This window comes from Bacillus rossius, chromosome 7 (genome assembly GCF_032445375.1).
Source record: "Bacillus rossius redtenbacheri isolate Brsri chromosome 7, Brsri_v3, whole genome shotgun sequence".
In the NCBI taxonomy this organism is placed as follows: Eukaryota; Metazoa; Arthropoda; class Insecta; order Phasmatodea; family Bacillidae; genus Bacillus; species Bacillus rossius.
The window spans coordinates 44,657,774-44,674,480 of record NC_086335.1 but is presented as its reverse complement, the minus strand read 5'-3'; the positions used below and the strand labels follow the sequence as shown (position 1 = coordinate 44,674,480).

At 42.8% G+C, this 16,707-nt stretch overlaps 1 protein-coding gene across 1 annotated transcript in view; it reads right to left on the bottom strand.

Annotated features, from left to right (window-relative positions):
* LOC134533927 (ankyrin repeat domain-containing protein 6) overlaps nt 1-16,707 on the bottom strand; it is a 148,133-nt gene that overhangs the window by 12,108 nt on the left and 119,318 nt on the right. The window contains exons 2-4 of the mRNA XM_063371741.1: nt 8,499-8,604; nt 4,837-4,935; nt 2,570-2,671 (exon numbers count right to left, since the gene is read on the bottom strand). Coding sequence (XP_063227811.1) covers nt 2,570-2,671; nt 4,837-4,935; nt 8,499-8,591 — 294 coding nt within the window. The 5' untranslated portion in view covers nt 8,592-8,604. The remainder of the gene's footprint in view (nt 1-2,569; nt 2,672-4,836; nt 4,936-8,498; nt 8,605-16,707) is intronic.

Below are 16,707 nucleotides of genomic sequence, written 5' to 3'. Positions count from 1 at the left end.
ACAATAAAGCCCTTTACGTTCCAAAAAAACGGTAGTCATCATTTTTCGACTCGAGTACCTACGGAGATTGATTAACCTTATTCCGGAGATGTTTACTGAACGTCAGTTCGTACGCTACACGCATTGCGTATTCTAAGTCAATGGTGTCTATGGCCGAGGCGTCCGTTACATTTCCAGGCGGCAACTTCTATGCAGAGGGGTTAAAATAAACTGGCAGAGCGTTGCGAAAAGTGCTTGGAACTGAATGGCGACTATGTGAAAATGTGATGCAGATATGAAGTTAACTAAAACTTTCAATAAAACCTTTTCTAAATGAGTTTCATTTTCTTTAATGACCAAACGGTACAATTTTTCCTGACCCACCTCGATATATTTAGTGTTTATCCACATGACTTCACATCAATTCATAATAACCATATTTAATTGTTTATAAAAGTTTTTTTCTTCTAAGCAAGTTGTTATTTAATGATTTTTATGAACTTAAAACGAAAAATTTTATGACATTCTTAGCATGTACTGAAAGCATGAAATCATATGGTAAACAGTTTTTTAATGACCGTTAGTATGTAAGCGACATCTTAAAACTATTTAATGTTAAAATATCATTCATAAATTAATTAAAATACTGAAGAAGTCAAGTTTCTAATGTTATCGGAGAACCTAATTTTTATTTATTTGAGGAATAATAGGCCAAATATGAATGATTAATCAATTTACCACATGATTTGATGCGTTCAGTATTTGCCAGGACTAACATAAAACTCTGCCTTTAAATTCAACTAACCATTAAATAAGGACTTGTATAGTTAAAAAATTTTTATAAACAATTAAATATATTTACACGTATTATGAATTTATATAAAGTCATAAGCAAAACCACGAAACAATAGAAGTAAAATTATTAAGGGTACTTAATCTGGGACGTTTTGTACCACGGCCATGGCGGTTTAGGGATTGTCCCTGGTTGTTAAATGTAAATACAGTTTTAAAGGGAAGACCAAATAAAAATTAGTAAACTATACAACGGAACTTAAAACAATTTGATATAAGCTGCTCTATAGAAATAAGAAATACAGATGAGCGTTAGTATTCTTAAAATAAAATAATCATCAAGAAAATCAACAGAAAACAAGATATTATGTCTTAAAATGTAACGACAGACGCAGAACGCCAGTAACGCTGTAATACTTCCTGGCGGCCGACAGCCGGAATCTAATCGAAAAAAAAAAAAAAAAATTCTTGATCGGCTGTATTGTGGACCACAGCCGTCACGGGTTTGTTTCGCGAATTTCCATCGCGCTGAAATAAATAATTTAACAAAATTGATGTTGGTTTATTTATTTTTTGACGTGAATTCTAATATCAGAATCATCAAAGAGTATATCCACATCCATTACCAAGCAATTTTCTGTATTCCCCGTCGCTTCTCGCGAGGTAGACGGCCGAAGCTCGCTCAAGCGCAAAATTTCGCTGTTAGAACTCGCCGAACAATATTCTTGTCTTCAGATTGTGTAATTGTACAAAATGCATTTAGTTTATCGAAGTGGACTTCAAATAATATATCATAAACAATAATTGACGCGATGCTTTGCAAGTGACAGTTGGGGAAAGTATTACGTTTGCGAATTGTCAAATTTGAGACAAGTCGCATGGCTCGCCCGCCTGAATCGCACATCTCAGATAGCTCAGCTACGTAACGTGGTGAACGTGCTGGATTTGATGGCAACTACTCCCTGGCACGGGCTCCCTAGAGTCGTAGGGAAATGGATACGGCATTTCAACGAGACTTAAAGGTGTTTTGAGGCGAGGGCCGATTCAAGATTAATGGTCAGGGGATGGCCAAATTAAATTTTCTAACACACAAGTGTATTACATTTACAATTGAAATATTTGTGGTTAAAAATAGTCGTATTATCTATAGCACTGCAGTAACATAATACTTTAGTAAGTTTTGTAATTTATGATAAAGAATTGGGAGAAAATATGAAAATTATTCAGGTTTCAGGGGAGAGAAAGAAAAAAAAGGGGGGGGGGGGGCTGCCACCGTGGCCCTCCCCCTCCCCCCCGGATCGGCCAGTGGTTTGAGGAGAAGCTACGATGGGAGGCTTAGGTGCAATATCCCAGCATCAGCGCCACCCATTCCCCATTAATAGAGACCTGCAAAATTCGCGGTTTCGATGGCCTTCAGGATAGACTGCACATTCTCCTGTACACCGGGCAAAATAACGCAACTTTCATTGGTTGTTGACTTGCAAGTCGTCTCAGCTGGTTTGTCTGTGATTCGATCCTTCTTTGCTTGAGTGTTTATAATAATTGGTTGAGATTCGCCAAGACGAACAGTAGTAAAGCCAATAGCAAAATCATCAAAGAGGTATATGTGTTTGAATTCTAGCCTATCACCGAATGAATCCGCGAATTCTGCAGGTCTCTAGCCATTAAACCATTCGGCTACCCTGTGGTGGACTCAGAGGGAATCCCCATCCCAAGAGTATCCCGAGGAGCTTAACCGAGTCTACCCTGGTCTGGCCGAAGAGCGGGTGCACACGACCCCAGTCCCCCCGGTACTCACGACGGTGTCCTGGCGGTTGATGTCCGCCCCATGCTTGATGAGCTGCCTCACCACGTCCAGGTGTCCCTCGGCGGACGCCCTCTGCAGCGGCGTGGAGCCCGCCTAAGGCACACACGGCGTCGTCGTGCGAGTCACTCACACAGTCAGGGGCGCAACAACAAGGAGGGGGGGGGGCAAGGGTATTTTTCCCCCCACCCCCCTTCTGAAACCTTGAAGTGGGGGCAAACGGGGGCAAAGAAAGCGCTGTGTAATCAATTTTTAGATAATAAAACTGCTTAAATAGCACCATTTTCCACCTTGAAATACAAATTTTCCCGGACACCCCCCCATGATACTTTATAAAAAAAAAGGTATATTGCCCCCTCCCCCTTTGGAAATTTAGTTGTTGCGCCCCTGCACACAGTTACAGTTACAAACTTCAGACATCAGCAGCAACGAGTTAACAATAGCAGTGCTAACAATCCTAGATACATATCTCGGATATTAAAAGCTGTCAGAGCCTTCAAAGTTTGCATGGTTTTTGTAATTTTTTTTCCCCAAAGCTTTACTTCAACGTGAAAATGTTATTACAAAAAAAAATAGTTACTAAACTCTATCTTTTCGTACTAGTCTGTTGGTAGAACATTTAATGAATTTTTTATTTTTTATATTTTTAATTTGGCTTGCTTGATTATTTTAAAAACTTCACCAGCTTTTAATTTAATGTAGTTACAATTAATAAATATCCCACTTAACACACTTTTCATCTCACTCCTCCTTAGGGATTTTAAAACTCTTCATATTTGAGATCCATCATGAGCCGTCTGCGTCATTATTCCCGTTTCAACCTAGGAATAACAAGCAGAAGCCTGTCCCCTTGATTTAGAAACTTAAGTCGACATGGGAAAACTTAAAGAGTGCATGTGAACTTGTTCAAGTTATTATGGCCACTTAAACAGAAATGTGCTTAAAACTGTTTGAAACATTTAATGAAAAAAAAAAAGCACTTAGTACGTTTTAAAAATTGTGTTTTTTTATTACCAGCACAATTTTTTTGTAACATCCAAGACTATATGTTAGATTATTTTTTAAAATTAGTATCATATTGTTGAATCTCATGTCGTGTCATTTTGTTTGAAACTACTTCCATGACCTATTTTAATTAATGAAATCTGATCTTGGCATGAAACATTTTTAGACTATGTTATTACTATATCACAAATCTACTTAGTTATGTTTAATCAAAGTTTACAGTTTTTGTGACTTCGGGTAGTAGTTTAAGCACAATAACCAAGTCAAATCGAACTTCGGATGTTTTCGGGACTGATCGGGAGGACAGCGAAGCACTTAGGCCCGTTCTACAATGACTCGGAAGCGGAGACGGATCTCACAGAACATAGTTTCAACAACAGCATCGTAGACGGAGACGGACCCTTACGGATTAGCTCGGCAATGCTGAGCTTTCCGTTTACGTTTCTCCGTGCGACCAATAGAAGCCGAGTACTTGGATGCGGTGGTAGACATGTTTGCTTATGTTCTAAATACGTTAAAAGTGGTTCCAAGTACAAGCTCATCTAGTGTTCTCTTATTAATTTATGGTTATTATTATTTCAATGTAATGCCCGTGTTATAATCTCGAAGCATAACATTTTTAATTAAATTAAATTAATATTTCGTAATCTTGAAATACAATCTCATTGGTTGCCATTTGTTACGTTTCCGTGTACTGTCGAAGCAGCAGACGCGATAGTGAAATAATCCGTGAGATTCGTCTCCGTTTCCGTGCCGTTGTAGAACAAGCCTTAAGCTGAGTGCACAATTAAAAAAAAAAAAAAAAAAAGTAACAGAAGGTCGTGCGTACAATATCTGACCATGTTTTTTTTTTTTTTTAACCTACTGATTCACAACAGCGCATAGGACGGTCGTGTAACAGCCAATGAGAGTTGATTAATACCGCCATTTTAGGCCAGACCAGAGAACTGTTTATTTAACGTTCAGACGCAATTTCTACTTTTTAAAAAAAATTAAAAATGTTTTTACTTATAAAAAATTCACACGCAATTAATGTAAAACAAATGTTGCGTGGTTAGATTGGTGAACTTAATATTTTGCATAGACCAAATTAATTAATATATGAAAAAAATTGTGTTCACATGTTACTAGTAAGATTTACTAAAGCTACCAACAGATGTCAAATGCATCGCGAATTTTCATTTGTTAGTGTTAACAGTAGTATGTATTTCAATTGGCGTGCAGTTGTGTGCACTGGCTCGTGCCGGGCGACCCACCTTGTCGGCGGCGTTCACGTCGCAGCGGGCCAGCAGCAGTGCCGCCGCCACGTCCGCGTGTCCGGCCGAGGCCGCCAGGTGCAGCGCCGTGCGGCCGATCTGCGGGCAGCACCACCCCTCGCTCACTCCCCGCGCCAATGTCCCCGGCCCGAGTATACCTGCACCTCGCACACTCGCTCACTCCCCGCGCCATGTCCCCGGCCCGAGTATACCTGCACCTCGCACACTCGCTCACTCCCCGCGCCATGTCCCCGGCCCGGCCTTCTCGGGGCGTGGCCCGAGTATATCTGCACCTCACACACTCGCTCACTCCCCGCGCCAATGTCCCCGGCCCGAGTATACCTGCACCTCGCACACTCGCTCACTCCCCGCGCCAATGTCCCCGGCCCGAGTATACCTGCACCTCGCACACTCGCTCACTCCCCGCGCCATGTCCCCGGCCCGAGTATACCTGCACCTCGCACACTCGCTCACTCCCCGCGCCAATGTCCCCGGCCCGAGTATACCTGCACCTCGCACACTCGCTCACTCCCCGCGCCATGTCCCCGGCCCGGCCTTCTCGGGGCGTGGCCCGAGTATACCTGCACCTCACACACTCGCTCACTCCCCGCGCCAATGTCCCCGGCCCGAGTATACCTGCACCTCGCACACTCGCTCACTCCCCGCGCCAATGTCCCCGGCCCGAGTATACCTGCACCTCGCACACTCGCTCACTCCCCGCGCCATGTCCCCGGCCCGGCCTTCTCGGGGCGTGGCCCGAGTATACCTGCACCTCGCACACTCGCTCACTCCCCGCGCCAATGTCCCCGGCCCGAGTATACCTGCACCTCGCACACTCGCTCACTCCCCGCGCCATGTCCCCGGCCCGAGTATACCTGCACCTCGCACACTCGCTCACTCCCCGCGCCATGTCCCCGGCCCGGCCTTCTCGGGGCGTGGCCCGAGTATACCTGCACCTCGCACACTCGCTCACTCCCCGCGCCAATGTCCCCGGCCCGAGTATACCTGCACCTCGCACACTCGCTCACTCCCCGCGCCATGTCCCCGGCCCGGCCTTCTCGGGGCGTGGCCCGGGTATACCTGCACCTCGCATACTCGTTCACTCCCTGCGCCCTTCTCCACGCGATCTTTGCCGCGTCACTTGTCCCCAGCCCGTCTTTTTTTCCTTACCTAACTAAAAACTAAGAGTGTTGGGGAGGGTTCCGGGATAGGGAGGGAGATTATGTGTGTCTCAGGCCGAAGCCCATACTCTCTAATCATGCAGGGTGTTAGCCATGCAGGAGGGGTAGCGTGCATCATGTGCTAGGAGGGGGATTGGCCAGCCATGGCAGCGATTGGCGCCATGACTGACTCCCCTCACTGACCATTCTAGACTAAAAACTAGTTAATTTGGGCCCAGGTAAAACCTGCACAGACACAGGGGGAAAACCCTGGGCACTTACATGCGGGATGCAAAGATTTCATGCATTAATATCAAGCAGGTTGGTTACGTGAAACAGAAGGATTGATCTGGAAGAAGAGTTGGAGACAGGGTAGAAAAGAGTCTACCATGCGTGGGAGTTGGGGGCTAGGACATTGCTGTCCGTAGCCCCACGCCTATCAGGGCGCAACCCAAGTATACCTGCACCTCGGAGGCATAACCCACTAGGTTCCTCTGTGGGCAAAATGTACTTTACCACCGCCTGACGTTCTTTCTAGTGACTAAAACACTAAAGATCTACGACATGTCAACAATTCACATACTTAGAGTATGGAAATAGTGAGGTAATATTTAAAATTATTTAAACTGCTGTCATGAAAAAATTTGGTCTATGTGACACAGTGTCTTATGCCTTAGAGGTACATATACATACAAATGTATAACAAATTTCTGAAAATTTTACGAACAGAATGGTTGTTGGTATTTCAAAACACTTTTGGAAGATACTAATTACGGAATGAGAATCACTGCGTCTTTGAGCAGGGACGCACGTGGGAATCCCTGAAATCATAAAAAAATAAATCTACAATATAAAAATAAATGGGAAAGAATTTGAAAGAAAACAGATGGCAAAGTGGTTTCTCCCTCCTCCTTCCCTCCGGAAATGAAATTCTGCGTACACTCTTTTCTGTGATAAGTCCCAAAAAACACTGGTAACACTCCCCCCTCACAAACATTGTCCGTTTTTAGGTGGATACGCCCTTGATATTAAAAGCACCTATTTCCCAACATTCGCTTGTAAATTAACACACCATGTTTGCTCACGAAATTATTTTCAAAAACCGGTGTAACAATAGTGGTAGAAGCATACTTAGACCATTGATTGCTTGATTGATTTCAGACCAGTTACACAACATACTATACTTATCTGTTTTCTTTTTTAATGTAAAGTAAATCTCAGGCTTTCGCGACCATTGCCTAATAAACCATCTTGGCTTTATATGTTGAGTCACGTTGAAGTGGTAGATTGTACCAACGTTTCGCACTTCAATGCAGGAGGCATCTTCAGGTTTGATAAGGTTACCACTTCGACGCAGCTCAATCTCATAAGCAAGATAGTTAATTATTTATGTAATGCATTCCAGCAATATAAACCCTACAATACCATTCAAAAATTATTTCTTTCAGGCCCTTAGACGTTTATGCTTTTAGCTACTCGTCCTTTGGTATTTAGAGTTGAACTGTTGTAAGCCCGGTAATTTTTTAAGGCCTACAGTACCAGAAAATAAAAAGTATCACTATGAAACACATGCTCTGTTACAAGATGATACGAAAGAAAATAGACAAAGCTATAAATTAAACAAAATCTAAAGATGTATGAATTAAAATAAAACTTAAATAATTCCTTAAACATGCAAAACAATGCTATATCTAATGTTTCAGGTCTGAAAATACTGGAGTGCTAAGGACAAAACTGGCTCACACGGCAAATGCCTCATTAACTCTACGCTCAAGGCCTCTGGAAGACTTCAAATGGAAATAAATAAATTTATTGTGTTGTCCCATCTTATTTATCGAGATTCTGCACCACATGCTGTATACCTCAGTATGGTAATTATAAACAAAATTATAATATTGGGTCATTTTTGACACAAAAAAAATATTATGAGAATAAACACAAAAAATGACCAGCATAAAATTTTCTTATTTTCTTAATCTGATATTTATAACAAGATGTGTTATTGAAAGAGGAACTTTTAGTGTATTCAGGACTAACATTTATACAGCATCTGAGCAGTTGAATTAAGTGACATGCTGTTTCTGTTTGTTAACAACGCATTCTTGCGTGTGTTTAAAATGCATGCAAGTTGCTAATTTTCAAAATTTTAAGTATCGCAATTTTATGGACTAATTAATTCATATCTTTGTTGGGCTAATTTCAAATATGACTTGATGTAAGCTTTTGCTAAAGCAGATGTATGTCTCTAGAAGAAAACTACAAAAAAAAAAGACAAACACACAAATTTAGCAATGGCGTATGTCCAAAAGCTTACATCAAGTCATGCACTCACATGGCACAATTCTTTCAAAGATAATAATTTCAAATATGTTATGCTCCCGTGTTTTTTTTTAGATTTTTTTTATTTCTGCTGATGTGATAGTAGTGATTTTTCTTATCTTTAATTAAAAATGTGAGAAGTCAAGTTATGTTTGTGCTTGACTTGAGCAGCGCTGTGCTCACCTCATCGGGCTGTATCTTGGCCCCATCCTCCAGACAGCGCAGCACTTCTTGGGTGTTTCCTCTGGCGGCAGCTTCTCGAAGCTTTGCTGCCATCACCTGACGTCATCTGTAATCAAAGTACCTATATGTAACTGCGATATGACAAACAGTATTCACAAAAACAAAACATTAAGATATTTCATAAGTATTTCAGAGAAGGCAAGTAGTTCGTTAACGCCATATGATGAGTTAAATATAATCAGTTCACTAGCACGTGATGGTTTTTTTTTTATTTACGGGCGAACACGATCAATGCGTACTCGAGAAGGCCGAGATACCGCCATAAAAAAAGTGTTAATATATAATCTAACATATATACAGAGCTAACATCACCGTTTTCATATGTACCTGCAAGCAGGCTCCATGAACGACTAGCATACATGCAGAACGTTGTGTTCGGCGAACCTTTTTTTTTTTTAAACTCTATCTAGTATGTGCAAGTATTATTATATAGTTATATATTTACTTTCAGAAAAATACGTTACCTAAAACCATGTATGAGCTACGTTAACAATTTTTATTTGTATGTCTGTATGATTGGACTCGAAAATTTATTGAATTGAAATTCAAACGTGTTTTTGATAGTAACGTCAGGATTAATTATTTAAATGTTTAAGTCTTTAAGTCTTTTTTATTGTTTTGTATCAAAGAATTCCTAAGATATTATAATTACAGACCAAAAATTTATTTACGTAAATAAATGCAATATTCTAAAGTAGGCTATTTGCTTTATTATTCATTTCAAGAAAAAAACTATGATATATAAATATTATTTATATTACTCAAAATAAAACATCTATTTTCATGTCACCTAATAGTAAGTAGGTATTTTCGTACCTAAACGTTATTCTGGAAACACGCGTTTAAGACATGTTCCCTGTCCTAAGAATACAGTTTGAAAAAAATGTAATCCGGAAAAAAAAACGACCGTTGTTCTCTGGTGGTGGTCGCGCCTGGCGTCGACAGGGGCGTAGCCAGGGGGGGGGGGGTTAGGGGTTCAAACACCCCCCCTAACCCCCTTAGCACCAAATCTTTAATTAATTTCTTATTCATCACTCAAACAAATTTCATATTAAATTTAATAAAAATGTTACCATTACAATATTTAAATTTAAGAACCGAAAACTGCTAAAATAGCACTATTTTACACCTTAAAATCCAAATTTTCCCGGGGGAGGACCCCTGGACCCCCCGCTTTAATACGGGGGCGCCATGCTTCTTAACACCCCCCATACACAAATCCTGGCTACGCCACTGGTCCTTGAGAAGCTTACGAACCCGGCCCCAGGGCGCGCGAGGGGGTCTCTGCGCGCGGCGGCCCTCCGGCGAAGACTCGGGGCTTAGCGGCGGGCACGCGCGGCGGCGACTTCCTCTTCCGGCGGGATCGCGCGGGGGCGGGGAGGGGCGGGGCGCAGTGCCCCGGCGACACACAATGGAGTCGCTTCTCTCCTCGGGGACCCTCCTGGGGCCGCGCACGCTCCGTCGCCCGCCTTCCACATCATGCCCGCCTACGAGACCTGCAGGGCGTAACACTGCAGGCACGCCCCTGCACCTATAACTAACTACTTCTTCGCCTAGTCAGGGGTGTACTTCTTGCTGGTGCTTCTAGCGCGCAGTCTTGGGACATGAGAGGTAACCGTTACATTATATGGCGGACAAATGAAGATAAAGCAACTTCCTTAGTGCTTTCAAGAATTTTCACGCCTGAAAATTCTTCTGAAAACATGCGTTTTAGACATTTCTTCCCCCCCCCCCCCAAACAATATATGAAAATAGAACTACTAATATAACATCTCGGATATCTTGAGCAGTTTTTAAATTATGTGTTTTTTTTTTGTCCTCCGGAAGATCCGTACACCGTCATGTGTGCCCAAATAGGCGGGGCCCTTCGACTGGTTGTTATTCACCCTTCAAGATGGCTGGTACAAGGCTGCCTGAAACTTCGGGCACGTCATCCTTCCGTTCGACGTGTCCTCAGCCGCCAGAAGCCACGAAGCAGCTAATACTTTGGCCACGAAAGCCGAAGATCAACGAAATGAGAAGAATTACTAACCAGAGTCAGAGGACAGGAAATGTCGCGGGATCAATGACGCGTGCGCTGGTCATTTGTTCATTGGCTGTTCTCCAGAGGAGAATTGATGAACTTTAATGACATTCGACCACAGTTGGTTTTCATATTGGTTTAGAGACTACCCTGGAGTGTGTCAGATGAACTATGGGCTTCCACTGTTTAGAGTTTGACTTTCCGTTGAACAAATTCCCTAACTTTCCGAGTCTCCAACCACGGTGAACATGCTGACCATCTTTGTGATGCAGTCGTCTAGGAGTATAGTGCGATCAAGGCGAGGGGGTTTATTGCATTGAGAGATGGAGTTTAATTTATATTACAAACTTCTTGCACGTGTAAAGGTTCAGACGTTTGGTGAGGGAAACATTCCGTTTACGTGTCAATTCATTTAGGGCGTGGAAGGGCATGCGTAATGGCTTCCTGAGTTTTATGCACACAGTAAATAAAATTATTTACTTCTAAAAAAGATTTTTTTTTGGACACCAGTTGCCAAGAAATGTCTTGTAATACTACAAGAAGGATATTGTAAATTTGTATAACACATGGGTATGGTTATTTTTGCATAAATGAAATCTATTTTTCGAGATAATACTGAGTATTTCTTACAAAAATTGGAGCCTAATTTTATATTTTAATTGATGTTTTTTTTTCAAGTTTTTTTTTAAACCACAGAAAAGATAATAGAAAGGTGAATTATTGGGCTTTATTTTGTTTTATCATGCCTATTAATGTGCGCAGTTAATACTGGAGAGCTATTCAGGGAACGAATAACAAATAAATTAAACTATTAGAGGTACTGGGACAACACAAAGCATAAACGCCTGGGTAAGAATCTGAACCCAGTATTACTGCGAACACTACACTGTATTTTATAGCGATGTAGTTTTTTTTCTTGTAAAAGTACAAATTTACAAATATCTGTAAGTTTACATGAATATTTCAGTTCCATTAAAATAATATATAAGTACATTACAGTACATTTTTGTTTACGCCTCGTCGAGAACGGGCAGATTGCAGACGAACACACGGACGAGCAACTCAGGAGGCAGGCCGTGCCAGAGGTGACCTGGAGCGTTTCTGGAGAATACTGAACACTGAGGGGTTTCATGTTTCAGTCAACGGATACATTCGTCCGTCAGACGCCGCTCTAGACGCCTGTGTCGGCTGCACGGGTCTCCCGGGCCCCCTGTGGTTCCCGGCGCAACTTGCGAAGTTCCAGGGTCCCAACTAGACCCAGCTCAAGCATCTCCCGTTCTGTGAACTCTGTTCCGAAAATTACCAAAACATATTTCAAACTATTTACAACCAAAAAAACAAAATAATACTGTTATAAAAACATTTTCCGTGTGAAAACGTAACGCTAAGACGCAACAGCGTAAGTTTATGCATCGTGTATTTTCCTTGCGCAGTCATGAAATAAGCTATTCAAGTAACTCTAATAATATATTCTTTACAAAACGGTCAAGTTAAAATATTCTTGTTCCATTTTCAGTCGGCGAAAAAGTAAAAACTGTGTTCAAGATGCACGCACACATCAAGAATGGCCAAAATTACGTCCGCGTTATAACAGAGATGTAACGCTGATTACGGTGCACGTCATACGTATATATATATATATATATATATTATTTTTTATTCGCGGCGGAAGTACGTAATTTCTCAGGCGGGTTTTTGACGGCCGGGCCCCGCGAAGTCCCGCCACATTGAGCCATCACCGAACCCGCCAACTACTGGTCGAATTACAAGGTGCGAGCACATACTTGGCCGCCGCTGGACTAATCGCCGCTCGCCGCTATAAGTCGGCGGGTTCGGCGCGGCGCGAGAGAAGGCGTGGTGCTGGCGGGTGTAATGACGCGGAGCGGACAAATGACGAGCGCTCCACCAACTGTCAACCAGCGCGGCGGGTCGACAGCCTCCGCGACCCGAGTATCCTGCGGTGCGTCTGCAACAAGGTCGCGTTATCTCCACGGGTTCACCGGGTGTTTTGAGGGGTCCCAGTGTATTGTGGGAGATCGGGGAAGGCGCCAGCAGTGCTGATATAGTCTTAGGGCTCAGGACACAGCCAACTGTCTGGTTAGCTGAGTGTGGTAAAGGGGCTGAGGCGGTGACTATGCTGGGTTGGTGGCCCCAGCCGCTCTAATACCCTCCCGATCTAACAAAAGGGAGCAATCCCTAATCAGTTCGGTTTTAAATAATAAGCTCTGGAATGTCACTACCACCCTATCCTATAAGGGCGCACACATGCGGGAGGGGTACTTGAGAATACCGGCCGTGGATCGGAATAATCTATCTCCATTGTTCCAGGGAGATAACTATGATTTCTAAGAGGAAATATTATACACGTTGGTAGGAGCTTGCAAAGGAATGGCTTCTAGATTAGAAGAGATTGATGAGTGGTGTTCTCACGTAGGAGAAAGGGGAGGGGGCCCCCTTACCCGGCAGCCTGGTTAGAGGCGGTGCAGGATCGGCAGATAAGTTTTTTTGTGGGTCACAAAAATTGTGAAATAAAAGGTGAAAAGAGAAAAAAAGAAAAAAACAATATCAATTAAAATTCGAATTTTACTTATCATCAATAATCATGTCTTCAATAAATGTCTTCATTGCTCAGTTTCTGGTGAGTTTTCACGGCATGCATGCGTAGAGGCTGTGCTTTGTCCAATAATTTGTAATATGTAACACAATTAAAACGGTTGTTTTTTTAAACTTTTGTGTTTCCATTGACATTTGAACACTTTATTATTGCCATGAATACTGCACGTGAAATTAAAAAAAGTAAACTTAAACACCGGTGAGTAGACGAGGTTTAATGAGATTAAATTTAAAAATTTACATGCAATGCGCACGGGTGCAAAACTAATTGCTGCGATGGGAAGACGAAGGGGGCGGGGGAGGAGGAGGCGGCGCTAATTACAATTTCTGCCCGAGGCGAAGGAAAGCTTGCATCCGGCCCTGGAGGTATACCAAAAATTTGTAAACACCTTAGAAATGCTTAAAAATAACCTTGTAATTAGTATTTTTCTGAACACCATTTATCTGGGAGATATTCCGCGGCACTCCTTCCTCCTCCCGTTCCGTTAAGAGTGTAGGCTGGGTCTCTCCGGTGTCTCGTCTCGTGCCACGGCCGAGGGAAGCGAGAGTGAGAACAGAAGAAAGAGACCGCCCGTGACGGGACGAGACGAGACGAGACGATCCAGCCGCCAGGCAGCGCGACTGACTGTCGCCGGAGGGCGCCGGGTTTAGAGGATATCTCCGCATCTCCATCGCGCGGGGTCGGGAGATGGTCGGACCCAGGGCCGGCGCGACCATACAGGCGAACTAGGCAACCGCCTAGGGCGCCAAGTAGCTGGGGGCGGCGCGGCACGACACATAACAGCTGATACAATATGTTTAACGATTAGTGAAACTAGATGAAAATGGATTTTTGTAACAGTTTGGAATGTTTATATTGATATAAGTAGGTAATTATTTAAATTCCACGGTGACCTGTTTATGATTTGTAATAAGTAAAAAAAAAAAAACACAAGCCTGCTTACATTTGATTGTTGACAAAATCTTAGGCTTACGTGATGTATTTTGAGGCAAGGAAATTTTTTTTTTGGTGTCTGGCCAGGAGGGGGGGGGGGGCGGCATTAAGGTTTTCGCCTAGGACGCCAATTTACCTTGCACCGGCCCTGGTCGGACCGGGGTCGTTCGAGCAGTTTAGAGCCGGTATATTGGCTCGTCTGCCCGCCGCCGTGAACGGCGCTGGAGCTTGGCGAGGGGAAACATCTGCAGCAGTCGCCCGCCATCAGCACAGCAACCTCGATCGCCCAACAAAATCAATGCGGGCCGCAAGGTCCAAGCGTTTCCTGCCCCTCCTAACTCTTCTTTCCTGGACCTTTTTTTTCTCCCCCTTATCGCTTGCTTCAATCTCCGCATGACCCGGCCCAGGGTTTTCCGCGTGTCCATGCAGGTTTTACTGTAACCCCAGTAGCTAGCTTTGGCTAGGGCGTCAGTCATTGCATCAATCGCTGCCATGACTGGCCAATAAACCCCAGCAGCACAAGATGCACCTGACCTTTATTTACCTCATGGTTTTAATCCCAGCATGACAGGGTGTAAAGACTTTAAAAGGGCGCCGTCTGCCCTGGCACACATGCAGTGCGCATAGCTTCAGGAAAAACAACACGATTTCAAAACTACTCAAGATAACCGAGTGGTGTCTGTTTACGAAAAGCACTTAAGAATTCGCTTGAGGGCCGAAAAGTACTTTTGAATTCGGAATAATTTTTTTAACGGTTTTAAAAAGAGTTAAAAAAAATGGCTAAAAGGTGTGTTTTCGGAGTAATTTGTAGGCGTGAAATTCTTGCAAGCACTTCATTTCTCCACCATATAATGTAACGGTTCCGTTCAAATTTCCTTTGACGACGAAAAGACTGCACGTCAGTTCAGAGGCGTCACCGCGCTAGAAGCACCAGCGAGCTTCGAGCTTATCATTCCGCCTCACCAACACGGATACACCCCGACCAGACGGCGCCCTTAAATCTGAGACGCGCCTAGATCCTCACCTAATCTGGAGCCTTCCCTCACATTTAAAATTCACTTCGGCTACGAAAAAAAAAAGTTAGTGCGGGACTGTCTCCAGTCGCGGCGCATCCTCACTGGCCGACAAACTGTTCCGCCTGCGGAGCCGTTCGGCGGGCAACTCCCACATACCTCCACGCGCTGCGGGTTGCCTGTGGCAGCTCCCGCAGGGGCGCTACCGCCGCGGGAAGGTCAAAGGTCGGGCGACCTCCTGTGTTCCTGGCCCGTGTGAGTCGGCTCCACGTCCTAGATCCCTTCGGCGCCTTTCACGTCGGCATTCAAATACTCCGAGGTGCTTGGCTCGTTGCTTCCAGCCGTTTCTGTCGACACTGCAGTTGCCGTCTTCGCTTGTAACGGTCTCTGAGTAAGATATTTATACGACTACAATAACTCTGGGTAGGAGACTTACACCTGGAGATGGCGAATGCAATGTCTTTGACCAGCAGACTGCTACCATAGCCGTGAATGCCCGCGATCCTTATTGGTTCAAATACTTGCTTCGTTATATTCACAATTTAAAAACAAATTAGATTTCTTCAACAAATAAGAGTTACAAAGATATTTTACTAAAAAATTAAAAGTAATTAGTTTTTTAACTTACTTCACAAGATTTTCTTTTCATGTAATTATTAAATTATTGTAACCACAACCGCGAATTCTCAACACTACAAACAATATCGTAGTTTTATAACTTAAAATAGTGCTGGAAAGTTAATTTTAATCGCAGCTAATTGTTCATTCCTAACACGGCAGACTTTCTAAACCATTTAACCGTTACCGAGACAGCCACAGTATGTTCCAAGAAAAAAAAAACTATCCAGAAATTAGGCCAATAGTACTGAACGAAAGTGAATATCAGAAAATTAAATGTTAATTAACTGCTCTGAAAGGTGGAGAGCGAAAAAATTCTGAATTTAATGCATATTAAATTGTCACGTTAAAATGATGCCCCTGGAAGTTAAACCATACAAAATGCTTTCCTTTAATTTACTTGTATCGCTCAGTAGCCTATACATTGTCATCAGTTGTTGACAACGAATGGTTGCCATAATGAACTATTGTACTTATCGCGATGCCTAATATCTTGTTTGGTATTTTAGTCCAAAGAAAAATTCTACTATTGAATTTACAGCAACATTTTCGAAAATTGACCCTTTGGAAATTCGAAAAATTTAGGATACCTCCTGAAGCGATACAAGTGCATATTAGCATTTCTTTCGAGTAAATAAAGAGTTGATAATACCAGGTTAACTTGAATAATGGGTACAAAGTAGCCGCGCTTACTGAAACAAACTCTTTATCTAGGGTATACGGTTCACGATAACAATCTAAAACATTAAATTAAAATAGGTAGTTTGAATTATGTAAGCCTTTGGCCTGAAGGGCATTTCGAGAGCTTTTTCTTTTTCGGTGGCTGTAAATCCGTGTGAGATTTCATAAATGTTAATCTACAAAAATCTTTATGTAAGATGATCAAACTAAAAACTGGTTTCCAGTATAAGATGAGTAATGAATCTATAGTAGTTAAAGAGAGTGTTT